Source organism: Myotis daubentonii, chromosome 14 (assembly GCF_963259705.1).
Source record: "Myotis daubentonii chromosome 14, mMyoDau2.1, whole genome shotgun sequence".
In the NCBI taxonomy this organism is placed as follows: domain Eukaryota; kingdom Metazoa; phylum Chordata; class Mammalia; order Chiroptera; family Vespertilionidae; genus Myotis; species Myotis daubentonii.
This window is the reverse complement of record NC_081853.1, coordinates 14,605,056-14,628,115: the sequence shown is the minus strand read 5'-3', so window position 1 is coordinate 14,628,115 and position 23,060 is coordinate 14,605,056. Positions and strand designations below refer to the sequence as shown.

The following is a 23,060-nucleotide window of genomic DNA, read 5'->3' as shown; positions in this document are numbered from 1 at the left end:
CAGTTTGAGGACCCTCGATCTACACCCTCTTCCACCTTCACCAACCCCCCTCCATCTTTGAATTCTTAATCTGTGCTTATTAGAAGACTTAACGGTTTTTATTGTTATTAGGCAAGAGTCTAATTCTCTTTATACTTCATGTCTTACTGGTTTTTTTTCCTTATTTTTGAAAACATTTTTTATTGGTTTCAGAGAGGAAGGGAGAGGGATAGAGAGATATGAGAGAGAATCATTGATCGGCTACCTCCTGCAGGCCCCACTGTGGGGATCAAACCTGCAACCCGGCATATGCCCTGAATGGGAATCGAACCATAACCTCTTGGTTCATAGATCAGCACTCAACCACTGAGCCACTTCAGCTGGGTGATTTTTTTCCCTGACTTAAAAAAAAATTCTCTCCCTGCCTCCCAGTCCATTTTGAAATCACAGTCACTATCTGTGTATGTCATTCCCTCCTCCCTTCTTTTAAGGCTTTGCTCTCACATAGAAATTGCCTTATGTGGAGTGATGAATGCATCGAATCTCTTGCTCTTGTGATTGTTTTCATCACTATGACATCAGTCTCTCTGAACAATCTTTGGATTATTCTGATTACATATTCTACTTAAAACATATTTAAAATTTTTCATGTTTTAAACTTTTATTTTCCTCAGCCAAAGCACTTTATGACAAAGAATAGAAAAGACTTGGTGTGGTTCCCACCCTACTCATATTAGTTTATGGCCTCATTAAAAGAAAACTCTTGAGTTTAAACTAGATGTTACTAATTTTCTCTTTCTTTATTCTTAGAGTAGTTGTCCAGCCTAGGATATTGGAGGGATTTTGTTTATTTGTACCAATCATTTCCCGGGTGAGCTATCTTTCTAACAGATTTGTTTCTGTGTTCTTAAAATTGGCCCAAGATAGTTTTCAATCTATCTTGGAATTCCAGTTTTTTCTCTTATTTATTATTCCTTAGTCTTTTGTTTTCAGACAGATAGCTTCTTGAATTGTTTTTCTAAAAATGTAGGCTATCTTCTGTAGCAAGAATTGCTTTAATTAATTTTATTTTGCTGCAGAAACAAATCTGCCTTATAAAAACCTACATTATTAAAATTAACAAAGTCACGGGACCTCCCCTATGAGGTAAAAAAGCTCTCTATTCTATGAACTGCTACTTTCTGAAGGGAAATAAATTGTTGGTTTTATTATAAATGCTGATTGTTTATATTTACTTTTATTGTATCTTGATGTTAATTCTAATGTCAGTATTATTTACTGTATTTCCTTTTAATGATCTGTTGGATGACTTCAGCTCATTTTCATTTATGATGTTTAGAATAGGATCAGAGGGATCTTTTCTTTCTTTTTCTTTTTTTAAATTCTCACCAGAGGATATTTCTTCCATTGATTTTTAGAGAGCATGGAAGGGAAGGGAAGAGAAAGAGAGCAAAACATCGATGTGAGAGAAACATATCAATTGGTTGCCTTCCACACAAACCATGAAGGTGGGGATCCAACCTGCAACCCAAGTATGTGCCTTTGACGGAGAATCGAACCCTTGACCCTCTGGTGCATGAACCAATGCTCTAATCAACTGAGCCGCACCAGCCAGAGCAGCATCATAGGGATCTTGATATGAATTCTGATTTGTTCCCTCACTGGCAGTATGACTCTGGGCAGTTGACCTCTTTATACCTCATTTATAAAATGGGATGTCCCTGGCTGGTGTAGGTCAGTTTGTAGGAGTGTCATCCCGTACACCAAAAGGGTTCAGGTTCAATTCCCAGTCAGGGCACATACCTAGGTTGCCAGTTTGATTACCAGCCCCAGTTGAGGTGCTTTCGGGAGGTAACTGATCAATATTTCTTTCTCTCCCTTCCCCTCTCTCTAAAAATCAATGAAAATGTCCTCAGATGAGGATTAAAAAAATAAAATAAAATAAAATAGGATGGCAGTACCTACTTCATAGGATCAATATGAGAATTATTGAGATAATATTAATATTCTAATGTCTGGCACACATGTTAACTGATAGGTAGAAAACTTACTCATGGGGTGGGGGTGGTTGAAGCAACTTGTTTTCCTCGTTTTTATTCCCAGTCACAAGATAATGAAAGCTGATTGATCTGGCTTTTTTGTTCCTATTAAAGTAATATGTTTCTGACAATCTAGAGATTAACTTTTTAATTACCAGTACCAATGCCATTTTAAAAATTTGGTCTCAATGACATTATTTTGATGCCTTACTCATAACATTATTTTTTGGATAAAACCTAACTTTGAGTTTAAAAATATTTTTCAGGGTGGCAGTTATAACAGCAGATTATGTAGTTCTTTTATATTCACCTAGTAGTCTTCTCTCTGTCAGTATAAGATCCCTAGCTAACTGACATCAATGTCTGAGAGTCAGTACTGTTAGTTTCTGCTTCAATTAGTTGTAGCTGTCATGTGAAAAAAGTGGCTCTTGTCGGGAAACCAAGATGGCAGCATAGGTAAACACCGGAAATTGCTGCCTTGCACAACCACTTCAAAAATACAACTAAAAGACAAAACGGACATCATCCAGAACCACAGGAAGGCTGGCTGAGTGGAAATTCTACAACTAGAGGGAAAGAGAAAAGCACACTGAGACTCAGAGGAGGTGCAGAAGTAAAGTGCAGAGGTACAGAGGCACACGTGGAAAGAGCTAGCAACTGAGGACACGGTTGTCTTTTTCAATCGGGAGGGAGTCTCAAGCTCCCGACTGCTCTGAACTCCAGTTCCAGGCGAGTCTCTGGGGACCCAGACTCACACGGGGAGAAACTGGACTGTCTGGCATCGGTCGGAACTCTAGGGCGGCTTTTTCTCAGAGGTGCTTTCAGCAATTACTGCAAGACACTGAGACCCAGGGCCTCTTAGGGCAGGACTGAGGAGCAGCCATAGCTGTTTGCTCCATCCTATTGATTCTCTGAGACCCTGCCCCACCCAAGCTGTGCAAAGAAGCTTTTGCATTTGAATGGCCTGGCACTTTGCAATCTAAAATTACCTAACAAACTGCAGCTGGGTCAGAGAGACCCAGAACATCCAAAAGAAGGCCCAAGGCCCCACAGCAGCTTGCATTGCTTCACAGCTGGGCCTAATCTGGGCACCTCCAAACCCCAAACAAAGAAGAGGAATCTGTGGATCTCTCCATAGCTCCTGCTGGGTAGCCTCAGGCAGAGGCTAAATTAGCACCTCCTTAGAGATCCAAGAGCCAGTGTACCCAGTGGTCAGAGTGGGACCATCCAGATTACAACTCCTCAGATCCATAAGGGACACGCTCAGGGGGCAAACTCAGTGAGCACCAAAGCCCCACTGAAGCAAGTCTTGCCCCAGAAGGGTGTCTCCAGCACAGAAGTTCTCCCACTGCAGACACAGCTGATTCTCACAGCCAATTGGCCTAGAGGTCAATTCCTCCCAGTGATACCTACAACAATCAAGGCTTAGCTACAACAAGACTGTGCACAAAGACCACAAAAGGGTGCACCAAGAGTGTCCACCTCAGGTAATTGGGGAGGCTGAGCCACTTAGCCCTTTCGGACACCTAGCACACAAAGCCACTCTACCAACACAGGGAAGCAGCCAAAATGAGAAGACAAAGAAACAGGTCACAAATGACAGAAATGGAGGAAAGCAAACTACTGGATATAGAGTTCAAAACCACACTTACAAGGTTTTTCAAGAATATTCTAGAAACCGCCAATAAATTTAGTGAGACCCTCAAGAAATCTAGCAAGACCCTCGAAGTTATAAATAAGGACCAACTAGAAATTAAGCATACACTGACTGAAATAAAGATATTATACAGAGTTCCAACAGCAGACTAGAGGATCGCAAGAATCAAGTCAAAGATTTGAAATATGAAGAAGCAAATAACACCCAACTGGAAAAGAAAAAAAAATCCAAAAATATGAAGATAGTGTAAGGAGCCTCTAGGACAACTTCAAGCGTACCAACATCCGAATTATGGGGGTGCCAGAAGAATAGAGAGAGCAAGATATTGAAAACCTATTTGAAGAAATAATGACAGAAAACTTCCCCTACCTGGTGAAAGAAATAGACTTATAAGTACAGGAAGCACAGAGAACCCCGAACAAAAGGACCACACCAAGACACATCATAATTAAAATGCCAAGAGCAAAAGACAAAGAGAGAATCTTAAAAGCAGCAAGAGAAAAACAGTTAATTACCTACAAGGGAGTAACCCATATGACTGTCAGCTGATTTCTCAACAGAAACTATGCAGGCCAGAAGGGAGTGGCAAGAAATATTCAAAGTGATGAATAGCAAGAACCTACAACCAAGATTACTTTACCCAGCAAAGCTATAATTTAAAATTGAAGGTCAGATAAAGAGCTTCACAGATAAGAAAAAGCTAAAGGAGTTCATCACCACCAAACCAGTATTATATGAAATGCTGAAAAGTGTTCTTTAAGAAGAGGAAGAAGAAGAAAAAGGTAAAGATAAAAATTATGAACAACAAATACACATCTATCAACAAGTGAATCTAAAAATTAAGTGAATAAAAAATCTGATGAACAGAATACACTGGTGAATATAATAGAATCAGGGGCATAGAAAGGGAGTGGACTGACAATTCTCTGGGGGAAAGGGGTGGGGGGGGGTGCGGGAAGAGACTGGACAAAAATCATACACCTATGGATGAGGACAGTGTCGGGGAGGGGTGTAAGGGCAGAGGGTGGGGTGGGAACCAGGTGGAGGGGAGCTATGGGGGTAAAAAGAGGAACAAGTGTAATAATCTGAACAATAAAGATTTAATTTTAAAAAAAGAAAAGAGTAGCTCTTTAGCTTTAAGAACTTAATCACACCTGTGCTCCACTGGAGTTTCTTTGGACTACATCATTTGCTTTGTTCCTAATTTTTATTTAGTGTGCATAGTAGTGTAGTTAGTGCATAATTTATTTTTATCAACCAGGAAATAAACTTGGTTATGATAGTTTTTGCAACTCCATCATGTTTTCTGACTAAACTAAGTGTTTAATGATGGTTCTCAAATATTGTCAAACTTATACTCATCAGTTCTACTCCTTGGTAGGTTCCTTACAGGAATGCCTGCACAAATATATTGGGTACGAATTTAAGAATTTTCATAGCCACATTATTTACAGTACTTCAGAAGAGCCCAAAAGACCATCAGTAGTCAAATGGATAAATACACTGAGGTATATTGGATAAAAGAAGCCTGATACAACAGAATATATACTGTAGTATTTCATTTACATAAAAGTCAAAACCACTAAAATTCTATTACTTAGTCATGCATATATAGGTATTGTGGCTATAAAGAAATGTAAGAAATAAAATACCATAGAACTCAAATTGGAAAGGGGAATGTGGAAGGCTTTGGGGGAAGGAGTTAGGTTCTGTTTCTTGATTTGGGATGTAGTCATACAGACATTTGCTTTAAAAAGGTTTATTAACCTGTACTTTTGTGTTTTATGCCCCTTTTTTCATGTTGTTTTCACAATATGGTTTTAAAATAGGAGAAAATGAATAATTATCTATCCCTCAAAAAAATAGGGAGTTTTCCTAAAGAAAGAAAATCCTCTATTTTAACTTCTAGCTGTGCCAACGTAAATAGCTCTTTTTAGACCTCCAGTGTCCATACTTGGAAGTTCTCCTTGTGTCCCTGAGAGGTCTCTGACTTTTTTTTTTTTTTTTTTTTTTTTTAGTACTCCTAAAGGGCTGAGGTCTCCATTCCAAGTTTGTGAACCAGTGATTATAAATTTTTTAAAAAATAATATGTTTTTCTTCTTTAATCACTGACTACTAATAATTCACCATATTTGATAATAAATATCACCTTAAATAATGTCAATAGTGATAGTAGCAGCAAGTATTTATTATTTAGCACTTTTATACTAGTACTATTCAAAACTTTTTATATGTATTTAATCCTTAGTTTAAAATGAGGAAAATATTCAAATAATTTTTCCAAGTTTAATCCCTTTATAAAAATTTATTTACTCACCAAATATTTATTAAGTATCTACTGTGTATATACCAGGCATTACTTTAGCTGTTGTGGGTATAGAAATGAACAAGGCAAAGAAAGCTTTGCCTTCATGTTGTTTACATTTCTTTAAAGAGACAAAAACTAATAAAACAACAAAATAATATGTTAGGTGATGAGTCCACTGAAGAAAAATAAAAGATTATAATTCAGTAGGGAGCGACAAAAGTAATAATATATGGGATTTGAACAGAGATAGTACAAAACTGAGTGAGTTATAACATGTATCTGGGGAAATGTCTGTGAGATAGAAACTGTGAAAACCCAAGGTAGATTTGAAATTGGAGTTTTGGAATAATAAAAATGCTTTAAAAAAAAATAAAGGGCCAGATAGTAAATATTTTAGGCTTCGTAGGCTATAAGGTCTCTGTTGGGACTGCTAAACTTTGCCATTTTACGGGAAAGCAACCATGTCAATCTGTAAATGAATGGACCTGGCTGTGTTCCTATAAAACTATTTACCAAATAGGCAGCAGGCTGGATTTGGCCCAGTGGGGCTGTTGATGACTGACCCCTGGGCTAGATCACATGGGCCTTATAGGTCATGGTAGAAACTTCAGATTTTATTTTAAAAGTGAGAAAGTTGTTGTTTTAAAATATATTTTTATTGATTTCAGAGAGAAAGGGAGAGGGAGAAAGAGATAGAAAAATAAATGATGAGCGAGAATAACTGATCAGCTGCCTCCTACACATCCCCTACCGGGGACTGAATCCACAACCCAGGCCTGTGCCCTTGACCAGAATCGAGCCCCGATCCTTTAGTCAGCAGGCTAACGCTCTATCCACTGAGCCAAACCAGCAGGTGAGAAAGTTTTAAGCAATGAATTACTCCTGATGTGATATGTGTTTATAATTTTTTAAACAATATGGTACTTAAATTTTCAACATACTAGAGAAAGTTTAGAATGTCTTTCAAAGTCTGTTTATATTATTTTATTATTTGCTATATTCATGTAACAAGCATTTGTGGAACTTGTATTTTATGTCAGAATTGTATTAGGTATAAAATTATTAGTAGATAATAATTTTATACCTAATATAAAATTATTCCTGCTTTCTGTAGACAATAAATTCCCAGACTTACTACATTTCTCTTGATAATCTTTGAGGAGTACCTAGTATTGTACCTGGTGCATAGTTGTAAATATTTGAAGGAATCTTAAAAGCTCATAGTATGTTGGGAAGGGTAGACATAGAAAGTTGAAATAGCTTAATAGAGATATGAATTGAAAAGGAATGGAAAGAAGGGAAGAGAGAGATACCAAGTCCATCCAGAGGAAAAAGGAACAGAAGATAAATTCCAATTTAGACACGGTGAGATTAAGTTCCTGAGATTGCTGAGTGAAGATATGTGGGAAGTAGTAAGACAATAGGGTTCTGAGACCTAAAAGAGAAGTCTAAACTAGGCATCAATATTTAGAAATTATAAATGTGGCTCAGTTGGTTGGGTGTTGTCCAGTGCACTGAAAAGCTGCCAGTTCAATTCCTGGTTAGGGAACTTGCCCCAGTTTCAGGCTTGTTCCCCAGTAGGGGGTGTGTAGGAGTCAACTGAGATGTTTCACTCTCACATTGATGTTTCTCTCTCTCTCCCTTCCTCTCTCTCTAAAAATCGATTTAAAATCTTTTTAAAAATAGTGTAGCATATAATGTCATTAAAGCCTACAACCTTGAAACACAAAAAATATAGGAAGCAGAATAAAACTTTATTATTATTATTTTTAATCTTCATCCAAGGATATTTTCCTATTGCTTTTAGATAGAGTGGAAGGGAGGAGGGAAGGGAGAGGGGGAGAGAAAAATATTGATGTGAGAGAGAGACATATTGATTGGTTGCCTTCCACATGTACCCCTGGGCCGGGGATAGAGTCTCCAACTGAGGTACATGCTCTTGACCAGGAAACGAACCCGAGACCTCTCGATGCATGGGACAATGCTCAACCAACTGAGCCACACTGGAGGGGCTTAATTTGGCTTTTTTAAAAGGAGGCTGGGGCAAATCGTGCCACATACTATAAAGAGCCTAAATAGGAGGGGAAAAATTGAAAAGGAGCCATGGGTTTGGGCAGATAGGAGGTTATAGTGATCTTGGAACAGTTTCGATTATTGAGTTGTGAGTGTAGACCAAGTTGTAGTAGGTTGAAGAGTGAAAGAATAGAGAAATTATATCACATATGGCAAAAGTGTAAGTTGAAGGGGACCAACTGACATACAGGGTTAAATAAGGGGATATACAGAATAGCTATATCATCCTCCTAAGTGAAATTTAGAATATGAAAATCTGACTCTAAATAAATTATAAAGAAGCTACATTATACATTTACAGATAACCTCCTATAAAAGTTTATTTTTTTAATAGCTCTTCTAAAATGATTCATTTGACTGAAAAAAAGTTATATAGGCATCTCTGCTGAATAGTATCAATAAGGAAAAGTAAACTCTTGGTATAACATAATTTGTATTATTTCTTTATTTAAATAACATGCCTTCTCAGAATTCCTTTATTTTAACTTAATAGCCTTGATTTAAATAGGATTGCTTTGTTTGTTCTGAGTACTTTTTAAAAAATTGCTAGGCTTTAAAATAAGGTGGAAACTAATGAAAATAAAAGGTAAATTGTTCCCCAACCTCCAGATTTCTGCATTAATCTGGTTGTTCTATTAGAGAGTTTGATTTCTCTGAGTTCCCCGTCCAGGGTCTAGTTCTTGTTCAAGCCTAGTCATGGGAGTAATGTTACCATCTTTAAATTTGGTCATGGAATGTGTTGCACTGACTGCCCTGCTCAGGGAAATGCTATTCGGATTGGGCTTGGATAGTAACGTTTATTTTCTTTGGCAGAGAAGCTGATCGTCGAGGGGCATCTAACCAAAGTGGTAGAAGAAACAAAGCTTTCAAAAGGTTTGTGTTCTGTGGGATTTTTCTGTGGGTTTCCCAACTCTTGGATAATGAAGGTTAGTGTATATTTTCAAGGTCATTGTATTTTAAAAATCAGTTTCTTTCTTATAGCTCAAAAAATGGCTGTCCTGTAATAGTGTCATATAATAATATAAAATAGTTGGAATTCTATTTTAAGAAGAATATCTTAATTGGAAAGTTTCTTTTTAAAAGGATATATATGTGTGTGTTTTTAAGTGCTTAGAATAGGTTTCTTTAGGTATTAAAGATTTGTTGCTATCTCTTTCACTTCAGCTTTGATCTCAAATTTTTAATCAAATACAATGTAAATCTTATTTGAAACAACAGGTAAAAAATGTTTGCAGTTCCATTTGGGAGGATATTATACCTTTAACGTTTCTTATGATAATATTTTCTTCATTTTTGGTATCTCAATTTGATTTAAACAAAAGTAAATATGTAGAATCTTCTTATATTTTATCATGAATAGTCCTATAATTGCCCGAAGTAGTTTATTCTGTTCATTCTTTTCTGATACAGTTGCCAGACTTAGAGAAGAAAAGTGAGTTTTAAAGCATCATAGTGTCAAGTCACTTTTGTGCATAGGGAAATTGGCAAATTTTATGGGATATGCTTCTTGTTATTCTAGGACTTCTTTCAGAACATACCAGTTTAAAATCTAAAGTTACATTCCCAATTATTTTGGTCATTTAAAACAACGAGTGATAAAAGTTTAGAATACTCAATTTCAGTATATTCTATTTAATGAAAATAATTGGATTTATTTGGCTTTTAAAAATATTTTAAAGGATAGTGTTATTTCAAATATCTGGTGGCTTCCATTCTGAATTTTGTGCACGGCAGATGCCATATTTGGGGAAAGAATGCATAGAGTATGCATCACTAATATTGTCTGGCAAGTAGGCATTGAGTTTCAGAACGTGAACTATTTTTAGTACATATGGCAATTTATTTCATCTTATTAAAGTGAGATGAGAACAGACTTTAAAATAGCTTGTACTTCATCACCTAAATATCTATTCAGATTAGTTGGTTGAATAAGCAACACTTTGAAGTAGAAGTAGAGCCTTTGGTGGAAAAATGAATGCCTCTTTAATTAAAGAAAAGTATCTTGATGCTTCTTTCAAATGCATTCTGAATTAAACTATATTTTCTCAAAATTATGTGATGTCATTTTTGAAAGAGGTTTGTGCAATCTTACTGATTTCCTTTTGAAATTTGGCTATAAAATACATATTGAACGTTTTAAAGAGCATGCTTTTTAATTTTTATTTATTTTTAAGTATTTTTTTTTTATTGATTTCAGAGAAGGTAGAGGGAGAGAGAGATAGAAACATCAATGATGAGAGAGAATCATTGGTTAGCTGCCTCCTGCACATCCCCTACTGGGGATCGAGCCCGCAACCCGGGTATGTGCTATCTTAAGTAAAACATTAAATGTGCAATGGTATTTTAGTGTTACTTTTTTGGTTTTGTTTTGTGCTTGTTTTTGTTTTAATTGATTTTTGTTTTGAGAGGGAGACAGAGAGAGATCAATTTGTTGTTCCACTTATCTATGCATTCATTGGGTGATTCTTGTATGTGCCCTGACCAGAGATAAATTCCACAACCTTGGCGTATTGAGACAACACTCTAACCAACTTAGCTACATGGCCAGGGCCTGTTTTAGTGTTGTTTTAAAAAGCAAAAAGAGAAAAACATAGGTGTCCATTAATAAATTATAGCAAATAAATTCATGCAAGAGAATAGAATACACCCTTTAAAAATAATAATACAGATACAAATTTTATATACCCAGAGATATTTTTTGTCTCCAATCAGCATTTTACTAGTACTTCTCACAGTAAACATGCAGAGGAAATACTTGTAACAAAATAGATGGCTGAAATAAGTTACATTTTAAATATTTTATATCTGACTATAAAGTATTTTCTTTTGCATCTGGCCAAATTGTGTTATTTTTGTTTTATTGGTAATGTTTTTAGGGGAATTTTCTGCATTGAAAGTATCAGTTGCTAGAAATTGCCAGTTATCAGCTGTACAATCTTAGTATTTTCTTCATATATTTTACCTAATGCAAAATGTAATCATTGGCTGCATATGCTTTTTGTTTAAGCCCTTACTCAACTTGCAGTTAATGTGTGTTTACAGTTGCTTTAGGGGTGAAAGTAGTAAGAAAGTAGTAGACAGCTGGATTGAACTTCAAGTTCTACCGCTAGCTATATGCCATCAGAAAATTACTTTAGTTCTTTAAACCTCAGTTTCCTCATTTGTAAACTGGGATTGGTAATATATAACTTGCAGGGTTTTGTGGGAATTTAATGAACCATTGCTTATAAAGCAGGAAGCACCATACTGGTATTCACACAAATGTTAGTTCTCTTTTTCTTTTTAAATATGTTTTTGTTGATTACGGAGAGAGGAAGGGAAATGGAGAGAGGGATAGAAACATCAATCATGAGAGAGAATCATTGATTGGCTGCCTCCTGCACACTCCCTACTGGGTTTTGAGGCTGCAACTTGGGCATGTGTCCTGACAGGGAATTGAACCCTGACTTCCTGGTTCATGAGTAGACACTCAACCACTGAGCCACACCAGCCTGGCATCTCTCCTTTTCCTTCTTATCCTGATCCTTAACCTTGCTCTATTTCCTGGTTCTAATGGTATACAAAGTGGTCTATGGTCCATATGTTTGTTTTGCCCATCCATTGTTATGTCTACTCAAAGATACAGTGAAAATAGTCACCTTGTTGTAGATTTCCCAGTTTGGGAATAGTTTTGATATTGATGTTGGTAGCTATATTTTTATTTCCTTCTGTATACTATTGGTATGTATCTTAATGATTAAATACTGCAGAGAAAACGAACTAGTAATGACTTTTTAAAAATTTTTAAAATTGATTGGGGTGACATTGGTTACTAATGACTTTTTATACTAGAAAGTTGGATGCTGCTTCATAGCTGAAGAATAGGGGAACTTTACCAGTCATTTGTTGTGTCTTGTGCTTCATTCTTTTTTTTCTTTTTCTTTTTATTGATTTTTTTACAGAGAGGAAGGGACAGGGATAGAGAGTTAGAAACATCGATGAGAGACATCGATTAGCTGCCTCCTGCACACCCCCCACTGGGGATGTGCCAGCAACCAAGGTACATGCCCTTGACCGGAATCGAACCTGGGACCCTTGAGTCCGCAGGCCAACGCTCTATCCACTGAGCCAAACCAGTTAGGGCATTGTGCTTCATTCTTAAATAGATTTGGTTTGCCTTTATATAATCCTATATAATAAAAGGCTAATAGATGCAAATTTTCCCCTCGGGAGTTCCACTGACAGGGAGTTCAACCACTCGCTATGACGTGCGCTGACCACCAGGGGGCAGCGCGGAACAAAGGAAGGCCCCGATCAGCCCTGATCACCGGCCAGGCGTAGGGACCCTACTCGTGCACGAATTTCGTGCACCAGGCCTCTAGTAACTGTAATATCAGTACATAAATATGGTGGACCATGAGTTGACTAAATAAAAAATCTACTTTGCTTTTTTATTTACAGTAGATTTGTGCCTTTAGTCATCCTTTTTTAAAAAGCAACTACTATGAACTGTGCACTGTTCTATGCAGTGTGTGTGTGGGGGGGGGGGGGTATAACAATTAACAAAACTGAAAAAAATCCCTGCCTTCATGGAGCTTATTTTCTAGTAAGACCTTAATGAAAAGGTTGGACCAACTTTTAAGGCAATTTTACCTTCCTGGATAATACTCTAAATATAAAACAAATGTTCTTTCTAAACCAGAAGAATGCTTTTGAAAATATGTCCCTCTTGGTTTTACCTCAATATCTTGATCATAAAATTGCCAAGAATATAAAATTCAGAAGAGAGTCACTTTTCTGTTTTCCTTTCTGTTACCCAGAGTGGTTCCTTTTGTATCTATATAGATTAGGTGTACTAGCTGCCTTATTTGAGACTACAACTTTGTGATCAAAACTAGGACATTTGGAAATGTCTGATTATAGCACGTTATGAATGCACTAGAACAGATTGGATGCCCATGGGCCTTCATGGTCAGTGACTTCACTTCTAATCTCAGTTCCGTCTCTCAGTAGTCAACCTTTGACTAGAAAAGACAGTTAGAGCCGAAACCAGTTTGGCTCAGTGGATAGAGCGTCGGCCTGCGGACTGAAAGGTCCCAGGTTCGATTCCAGTCAAGGGCATGTACCTGGGTTGCGGGCACATCCCCAGTGGGGAGTGTGCAGGAGGCAGCTGGTCGATGTTCCTCTTTCATCGATGTTTCTAACTCTCTATCTCTCTCCCTTCCTCTCTGTAAAAAATCAATAAAATATATTAAAAAAAAAAAAAAAAAAAGAAAAGACAGTTAGAAAAGAAGCAAAGGCTTTTTGTAATCCATCATCCTTTTTACAAGTTAAGCCACAAATTCTAGGGGTGTTCTTAAATGGAATAGCCATTACAAGTTATATTTTAATATTATATTTAAATTTTGACAGTAATGATTTTAGATAGATTTCTGACTGTTTTCAAAATGGAAAATATGCCTTAATTTAGTTGATTATAAGACAGTATATATTCACTATAATTTTTCAAATAATTTATGACTATGTGAAATTAGAAAGTAAATGTCTACCATGTCCCTGTTTCCAGAGTAACTATTGGTATCTCTATTGTAGGTCCTTCTACATTTGAATAAATATATACAAAAGAATTTCACAGCTAGTTGTATAGCTGTTTTCAATTTTAACGGGGTCATATTATAAATACTGTTCTTTAACAGATTTATTTTTGCTTAAAAGTACTCAATATATCTTTTTTAAAAAAATATTTTTATTGACTTCAGAGAGGAAGGGAGAAGAAGCAAGAAATAGAAACATCAATGATAAGAGAGAATCATTGATTGGCTGCCTCCTGCACGCCCCTACTGGGGATTGAGCCTGCAAACTGGGTATGTGCCCTGATCGGAAATCGAGCCATGACCTCCTGTTTTATAGGTCGCTGCCCAATCACTGAGTCACACCATCCGGGCTCAATATATCTTGAATATTTTCCATTTCATAATAAACAGTGCTGCAGTGAACATTTTTATAGATACTATATGTAGTTTATTTTTTCTTTAGGGAAAGTACGAAAAGTGGATATGTGCATTTAAGTTTTGATACATTATCACCACAAACAATACAAATGTATAACATAATAAAAAATAATCATATACTTAGGGAATTTATAATCTCACTAAAGAAATAATATATATGTACAAACACAGAATGGCATGAAATAGAACATAATTAATTTCAAAATCATGATACAATAAAGAAGATGCAATAAAAAGGAGCAGCATCCTGGAGATAGATATGAAGACTTCCTTAGAGCTGTATCTTGCAGAATGAATAGGACAAGTAGAGAGAATGGTCGTTGAGTTTAGGGGAATTCAGCTTAAGCAAAGAATTGCAGGTCATAATGAGCTGACATGCATTGGCTCTCTAAGAGGCTGGCCTAATTGAAAAAGAGCTCATGTGGGAATTAATGCAGGGACAAGGTTATGGCTAATTGGCTTATGGAGATCAGGGAGATGCTAAAGAATTATGATTAGAGAAATAACCATCTCTCTGTAAATAGTATCATAATGCATATCATAGTATCCACAGATGTGTATTTTAGATGAGAATCTAGGGCCTAATTAATTCCCAGTCACCTTTAATTAATTGTTGGAGTTACAGTTAGGATTTTTGAGAGCACTTCATTGAAAACTATACCTAGGATATCTTTATTGGATCAGGCAGCACACTACTTGCAAATAAAAAACTTTTTAAAAAGTTTTTTTCTCAGTGTGGTTCAGGTACAGTTATATTTTCTTTAGATATAAAAGGCTCTTGCCTTGGCCAGTGGTGTTCAGTGGTTAGAACCTAAACCCAAGCACCTAAGGGTCACAGACTCAATTCCTGGTCAAGGGCGTGTACCTGGGTTGCAGGTTCAATCCTCAGCTCCAGTCAGGATGTGTACGGGAGGCAACCAATTGATGTGTCAATTGACATCTCTCACATTGATGTTTCTCTCTCTCTTTTCCCCTCCCTCCCTTCCTTCCAGTCTCTCTTAAGGAAAAAAAAAAAAATCAATGGAAAAAATATCCTCGGTTGAGGATTAACAAAATAAATAAATAAAATAAAGATGCTTTCAAAAAATTAAAATAAGTTAAAGGCTGTTAATTTTACTGTCTTAAGTGTTACCTTTATAACAAATAATTATTTTACTTTTGTTATATGTATAAATATTACTAAGACAAACTAGTGTTGTTTATGTAATAGAGCCATTTTCTTTCATCATCTTCATAAAATGTCCACATTTTCCTGAGAGTTTTGTTATATTTGTTGCAGTTTTCTAAATACTTTAGCAAAGCTTGCTTCATTTTTGTTTCCAGTTGGCCAGTGGACAGCCTTGAACAAAAGCCCCAGCCCTCTGCACAGCAGACATGCTCCACATTATAATTTAATATGAGCTACGTGTAATAACCAGCATTCCATTTTGGACTAGAGTGGTGAAGAAGTAAGAGATTAGTGACCTGAGTTCATTTTAAAGTATTTTGCATAACAGTAGATTTAGAGCACGCATAGCCTGAAAGTAGTTTTATTGATAGAAGCTATTTAATTATAATGAGATTCTGCTTTTTTTTCCTTCTTGGTAGAAAACCAAGCAAGAGCAAAGGAATCTGATTTATCAGATACTCTGAGTCCCAGCAAAGAAAAAAGTAGTGACGACACTACAGGTGAGTTTTAACCTAATGTTTACTAATTTGCAGATGTTATTATTTCCAAGCAGTTTAGATATGCAGGTTAATGTGGGTGGAGATTTCAAAGTTTGTATTTGAGGGAAAAGCAGTGCTTTCATTTACCAAATCATTTTCTTGAATCCTGAATATATGGATAAAACTATCCAAATAAAATAGCTATATAAATTTCAACTATTCAAATACAATAGAAGTATAAATTTCGGTTATTTATTTTGATAGTAACAGCTTGCTGATAGAGTTGACTACTGTTTATAATTATCTTTTTTCCCTCTGTAGACGCCCAAATGGATGAGCAAGACCTAAATGAACCGCTTGCTAAAGTATCCCTATTAAAAGGTATTTTAACATGTTTTTATAACATTTTAAACCAGGGCATCAGATTTACATACCCTTTGCCACAAATCAATTCCATGTATAACGTGAGATTTTCAGTTTTAGTTAAAAGATTATGTAAGATAGGTTCTGTAAAGTAGCAGGAACTAAAATTAAAAACGTTGGTGTTGGTGTCAATGCTTCAAACAAAAAATATTTAAATTGTAAAATAATGTTTATCAGTCGGCAAAGCAGGAAGTGATAAAATATGATATGCAACAATTTTTTGTATGTTTACCTCGGTGCCTCTGATAGAAACTCATTGCTGCTTTTAACATAAATTAGTAAAAGGTGAAAATATTAACTTCCTTGGGGAAAACCACCTGTTTGCTCTATTATCATATTATAGCAGTTATAAGTGTCCTAATTTTCTCATCATTCTCTTCTCCAGTAAAGATACCCAGGTTCTTAGGACACTTCTATAAATTTTGGGTGGGGGTAAAGTAAGCAATGCTTGTAATAAATTTTTTCATTTGTCTCACTTCTAAATAAGAAGTACATTTATTTATTGATATTTACTTGTTTAAAATGAAATGGATAGGCAATAAATCAACATTTAAGTGCTTTTAAAATGAAGTGCCTTGGGTTGGCTTATTTATAAATCTGTGGTTATCAGCATTTAGACTCTTATATTGCCTTAGTGTACATAAGGAAAATTGAGATGTGAGTTCAGACCAGTTGGTTAAACATGTTGGTAGCAATGGACTAATACTGGGCAGTTCTCTGAAATCAGCAGCAGAAGCAGTCTATGGAAGTTTCTTTTTTTTTTTTTTTGTAGAAATACTTATGCTCTGGCTGGGCTATTAAGGGATCTTCCAGTCCAGACCCTGAGCTTTGGATTATTTATAGAAACCTTAATTTCACCCTGCATAACTCTTCTGCTGGCCTAGTGGTGCAATGATGGGGAGTGAGGGTGGCTAACAAAGAGATTACTTAAATTCTCTTAGAGTTCCTTAGTCTGAACATCCTGGCCTTCTTTTTCCTTCCATGTGGATATTGAAGCTCACGCACATGGCTTTTTGAGCCACCTTTGATTGAATTCCATTACCAAGGAAAGTCCTAAGATTACAGGCCCAGGCAAGGAATTGCCAACTTGTCTTCAAGTATGAGCATAGTTTCCAGCAGGTCACCTTTGATGTTAAAAAGGCATGATTTCTTTCTAGTATTGTAAATAATAAATCTACATTAATTTTTTCAGAGTCCAGAAATTTTATCTTGGAACATTTCTGATTCTTTGCAGAAATACAGTATTGTTATTATATAAAAAATTGTTACTGAAAACATGTCAGAACCCCTGGGCCTTTGTGGGAACATAGGAAAACAAGAGGGAAGGTGAATGAGTAATGAAAACCTATCATACAAATTAGCTGTTCTTATGGTCTTTTTTTACTATAGAAATCTCCCAGAAATCTTTTTAGCAGCCAAGTTCAGATTGATTTATAAGTAGCATTTATGATTATATTAATTACATTCAACTTGTTATTAGTACTTTTGTAATTTTATGTCAGTCTGTTCTAAATTTTGTTTTTATCCTGTTGCCAGAAGTTCAGTAAAATTTACATATTTGTTGAATGAATTAATAAAAGACCTCTTACATCAAAATTATAAAACAACAAGAGCTTTAGGAAAGTAACATTCTAAACAAAAAGCTAAGAGTCAAAGAGGTCTGGGCTCAATCTCAGCTTTGTTATTTATTTGTGATAGGTCCTTGGGCAAATTGCTTAACCTCTGTGCTTCCCTTTCTTTCATTTGTCAGACTGGGAAAAACCTACTTCATCAGGTTATTGTTATGATTAAATTAAATAATGTATTTGCCATGGTGTTAGGAATATAACATGTTAAGATTGGTACCATAATGAAGACACTGATTATAATAATGATAGTAATTGATAAAAATAGACCTGTCTGTTCAATAGTAACTTTTCACTCATTGAATAAGATTGTGAGGTTTAAAAGAAATATTTCCTACTTTATCTTTTAGGGAAAAGCAGGTGGTGGATATTTTCAAATTAATAATAGAGCGTGCCCTTCTAGTTGTTAGATGGTATGCTGCCCAATTCATAAATCACATAATAAAGCCACTTAGAACTTAATAATAGTTAATAATAATATCTGTTTGTTACTTTGCCACATGTCAAGGGAAATTTTTTTTTTTAATCCTTGAGTACCACAGTAAGGCTAAGTCGTTTCTGTATAAGTACTCATAAAAGGGAAAGTTGTGGGAGAGAAAGAGACTGGACAATGCAAGGTGCCTGTGGAAGAAGGGTGGGTGTACTAATGCTGCTAGTAATCGCTTGGGTTGCCATTGGTTAAGATGGGTCAGAATTCCCTAACCTTCCTTTAAGTCAGTGGTTCTCAACCTTCTGGCCCTTTAAATACAGTTCCTCATGTTGTGACCCAATCATAAAATTATTTTCGTTGCTACTTCATAACTGTAATGTTGCTACTGTTATGAATCGTAATGTAAATATCTGATCTGCAGGATGGTCTTAGGTGACCCCTGTGAAAGGGTCATTCGACGGCCAAAGGGGTCGCGACCCACAAGTTGAGAACCGCTGCTTTAAGTTAAGGTGACAAAAACAGAACCCCCAACTTCTCTTACATTCTATATAATTGCCGATTCTTGTTAATGAAGTACTGTCTTTATCAACACCTATTGAAAGATTTTGCAGCTTGATTTTAAGAACAGACTAAGTCAGTCACTGATTAGATGTAAAGGAAAATCAACCAGTTTAGAATCAGGCATATTTTAGAAATGTTTCTAAGAAAGTCACCATGACCCTAAATAGTTGTTTTTCCCATTGCTTTTTTTCTTTTGTAAGAGTTGTGTAAATTCTTAAAAATAATGTATTCACTACCACTTACTAGAAACATTTGGGTTTTGCTTGATTATGTGTGGTTGTGCTTGGTAATCTGTGTAAGTTCAGTAGGCTGACAGATTTTTTTTCCTAAATAAAGAGTAAATTATTAGACTACAATGTTAACCTTTAGAGTTGTAAAAAGGAGTTACATTTAAGTAATCCCATTATTTTCCCCATTGAACCCCTATGCCTGACTTCTTGAACCATTATTTTTAAATTTTATTTTTCCTTTTAAAAAAATAGCCAATCTTTACTTAGAATTATAGTATGCTACTCTTCATTTTAGTTATCTGGGGTTAAGAAAATAAGCTAAAGTAGATTAAAAATTCACCATAAGATGTAAATAAAAGGATGATAGCAATAGTACCTTTGTCCTGAAATAAAAATCATTTTTAACCAATTTATGCCACTTTTGAAAGAGAAATGAAGATGTGGCTTTAACCACAGGTTTTTATGTGCTTGAAATCATTTCCCTAAAAACCAATAAAAAGAAAACTAGAATTTAGTCCAAGTAGTATTGAACACAAGTGGTCTATTTAGGGACTGTGCCAGGGCCTGCCATGGTTTCAGAGTCTGATAAGACTGTACTTGGAGTTTGAGAAAGTTCTAGTCAAAGGTGATAGGAAAGTTACAGATGATAAACTGCTTCTTTGTTGATGTTGCCATTAGGAGTCAAAGTGGGAGTAAGAATGTTCAGATTTTTTATGTTTCTTTTTGTTTATTTTAGAAGATGGGGAGGAAAGGCAGTTTGAGCTCATGGAATAAGTATCATTGGAGATGATGCTGAAAGCGTATCTATCATATTACATATGACGTGTTCAATAATTTAAAAAACAACCTGAATCTGGTCAACTTGCAGGACGTTAAAGATTAGGGCCACATTCAAAATAATGTGGTGCGCGTACAACAAAATTAGAATGTGGAAAATTCTGTAGGACAGTGACCCAGTTTCTTCAAGTAAATTGCGAGATTAAGAGATGTGTCAACTAAATGCAATGTGTGAACCTTGTTTGGATCATCATTCAAACAGTCCAACTGCAAAAGAAATTTGAGACAATGGGACGTTTTAATACTAAGTGGATACTTAATATTAAGGAATTACTTATTATTTTCAGTGTGGTAATAATAATATTAGTTATTTTTGTTTTTAGTTCTCGACTTTTGGAGAATATATTTAGATATATTTTTAAGTGGTTAGGATTATAAGAGAGAGATATCTTCTCAAAGAAAGTATTAAAAACTACAAGCTTTATAATATGGGTTGGGTTTTACAAGTACAGTATAATTAAAGTTTGTTCACATAATCATTTGAGTGTTTTTTTAAGTTGGGGTGATTATTTTGGCAAAACTCAGTGGCTTCTGAGCACAGAAATTTGCCCAGACCTGTATTTTTGGGAGATTTGTTGGATGAATTGGAGTAGATAGAAGCTGGAGGTAAGGAGACTTAGGTAATTATTGACGGTCTGAATTAGGATGGCCGCTGTGGAAATTTAAACAAAAGAACAAAATTGGCCTCTGTTGTTCTTTCTTCGGTAATTATCTGAAATTCATAGGCCTGAGAAGCAGAATATGAGAGAGAAATGAAAGTCAGATATAATTTCTGGAAGAAGAGGTATCCTGGTAGGAAAGTGATGGTTCTAGTTTGTTGAACAGGAAAGGTGACGTGGTGTGCCTGTTGTCCCAGCATAATTATTACAAGTGCTCCCTTTCACATTTAAAGGTGTCCTTTTTTCATATTGTTATCCTAGGAATTAGAAATGCTTTAGAAGTGCAAGACAGAAACTAGGACTAGAGAGTCATTGGCATTTATTTCTGAGACATTTATTGACCTAAGAAATACAGAGATAAGACACATGCAGAGGCTATGGTCTTATGGAAGATAGTGTTGACAGGGTTTAATTGGGCGTGGTGAAAACTTTGGACAGCGCATCTAACCATGTTTTGGGAATTCTATGCATAGGGATGGACCATCATAGCAAGGGGAAATTATAGAGAAAGAACAAACAATGGGGAGGAAAAGGAGCCAATAAAAGATCCAGTTATCAAGAAGGAGCCTAGCTGGTCAGAAGGAATGGCAAAGGGGTGAGAATCAACAATAAGAGGTTGCTGCCTAGAGCTGTCTCATATGACTGCACATACCCACGACAGAAAAATGGTCTTTCTCCATTGTAAAGGTTGTTCTCCTCAACTAAGCCTGCACCTACCAGACCTTCCAAAGGGAGGAGTACTATTAATAAAAAAAAGGATACACCCACCTGGCCAACTGCCTCAGTCAGATCTTCTATCAATTGACGAGTTAACAGATGTTGTGGCTACATTAGCCTTCAGCAAATATGCAAAATAGAATTTGGGGGAAAAATGCTTTGATTTGGTCTTTTACCAAATCAGATGTTCATAGCATCTCATCCATGTTTAGAGCAAAGGGAAGGTTTAAGTTACTCTCCAGTCTTCTGAAGAAATTTAATTAGGACATCATCAATATAGGTATTGCAAGTGACAAGGCTGGTTCATTTAGTGGGTTTTTGTGTGGTATGGACCTCTTTATAGGATTTACCCTTAGTCTGAGAAAAGCTAGCCCTTGGCCTATACTATATACCGGGTAGTTCTAAATATAAAGCATTTGTGTTAAAGGGAAAATAGATCTGTTATTCTTTCCATGCTATCATAGTTCCTAAAAACATTTATTTCCACCTGACTTGCACAGCTAAATAAAGTAGATTTGGCTCAGTAAGGCTTCCATTTATCTTCATCTAAACACTTTGAGCTGATACTTATCACAAGACTTTTTCCAAGATTATGAAGTACATCGTTACAAAAAGTCTGTGACAAAAGTAAGGTACCACGACAGTGGGCCCAAGCCATAATAAACTAATAATGCATTTTCCCACAGAACCCTATGAAGTACAATGAGCCATTGATCAACCTTAGCAGAAAAAAGATTTGCTCATTTGTCTTTGGCCAAAAAAAAATTTTTTTTTCTTTTAAATAGTCACTTGGTTTTCTGAAAAGAGGATCAACACATTGACTACTTGATTAGTTTGAATATAGTCATTTGTGTTTATATTAAACTTAATTTGTAAAGATTTGGAGTCAATATCTCTACTTCTATGATCAAACTCTAGAATTTTATATTTACACTAGAGGCCCGGTGCACAAAAATGTGTGCACTGGCAGGGGAGGGTGGAGGGAGTGTCACTCAGCCCCACTTGTGCCCTCTCACAGTCTGGGACCCCTCGGGCGATAACCACCTGCTGGCTTAGGCCCACTCCCCAGGTGGCAGATGGCAGGCCCGATCCCTCGATGCCTGCCCTACCTCCCCGGGTCGGGTCGCACACGGGACGCCTGGGCGGGCCGGCCGATCACTGCTGCCCTGCCCGGCCACCCCGGGTCGGGTCGCACACGGAATGCCCGGATGGAGGCTGGGTGGGCTGGCCGATCGCTGCTGCACTGCCTGGCTACCCCAGGTCGGGTCGCACACAGACGCCCGCCACCCTGGGTCGCAGATAGCAGGCCTGGATGACGGCAGGGCAGGCAGGATGGTGCTGTCCCGCCCCACCGCCCCGGGTCGCAAATATCAGACCCAGATGGCGGTGCAGCAGGCGGGATAGCGCTGTTCCGCCCTGCCTGCAGTATGCAAATTAGCAGCCGTCTTTGTTGGCGGTTAATTTGCATATCGCGTTGATTAGCCAATGGGAGGCATAGCAAAGGTACGGTCAATTACCATGTTTGTCTATTATTAGATGGGATTATTTGATGCAAGGCATCTTATTTGATCTAATTAAAATGCTGGCCCTTTTCACTATGTGGTACAGAGAACTAATTCACTTGATCCTTATGTTATAAGCTCACTAGAGGCCCAGTGCATGGATTTGTGCACCAGTGGGATCCCTTGGCCTGGCCTGCGCCCTCTCACAATCTGGGACCCCTTGGGGGTTGTCTGAGAGCTGGTTTCGGCCTGATCCCCACAGGCCAGGCCGAGGGATCCCACCCGTGCACATGCACTGGGCTTCTAGTATGCATTTAAGATCTTTGGTTAATCTCTTCCCGCCCAACCCCCTTCCCATTGAGATTCATCAGTATGTTCCATGT

At 36.7% G+C, this 23,060-nt stretch overlaps 1 protein-coding gene across 32 annotated transcripts in view; it reads left to right on the top strand.

Annotated features, from left to right (window-relative positions):
- SLMAP (sarcolemma associated protein) overlaps nucleotides 1–23,060 on the top strand; it is a 163,667-nt gene that overhangs the window by 117,198 nt on the left and 23,409 nt on the right. For 31 of the 32 annotated variants that reach the window (XM_059663196.1, XM_059663197.1, XM_059663188.1 and 28 more), the window contains 3 exons: nucleotides 8,870–8,929; nucleotides 15,634–15,714; nucleotides 16,015–16,074. In XM_059663196.1, the coding sequence (XP_059519179.1) occupies nucleotides 8,870–8,929; nucleotides 15,634–15,714; nucleotides 16,015–16,074 (201 nt within the window). Of the gene's footprint in view, nucleotides 1–8,869; nucleotides 8,983–15,633; nucleotides 15,715–16,014; nucleotides 16,075–23,060 lie in introns of all 32 variants that reach the window. The other variant, XM_059663198.1, reaches the window with a different exon arrangement.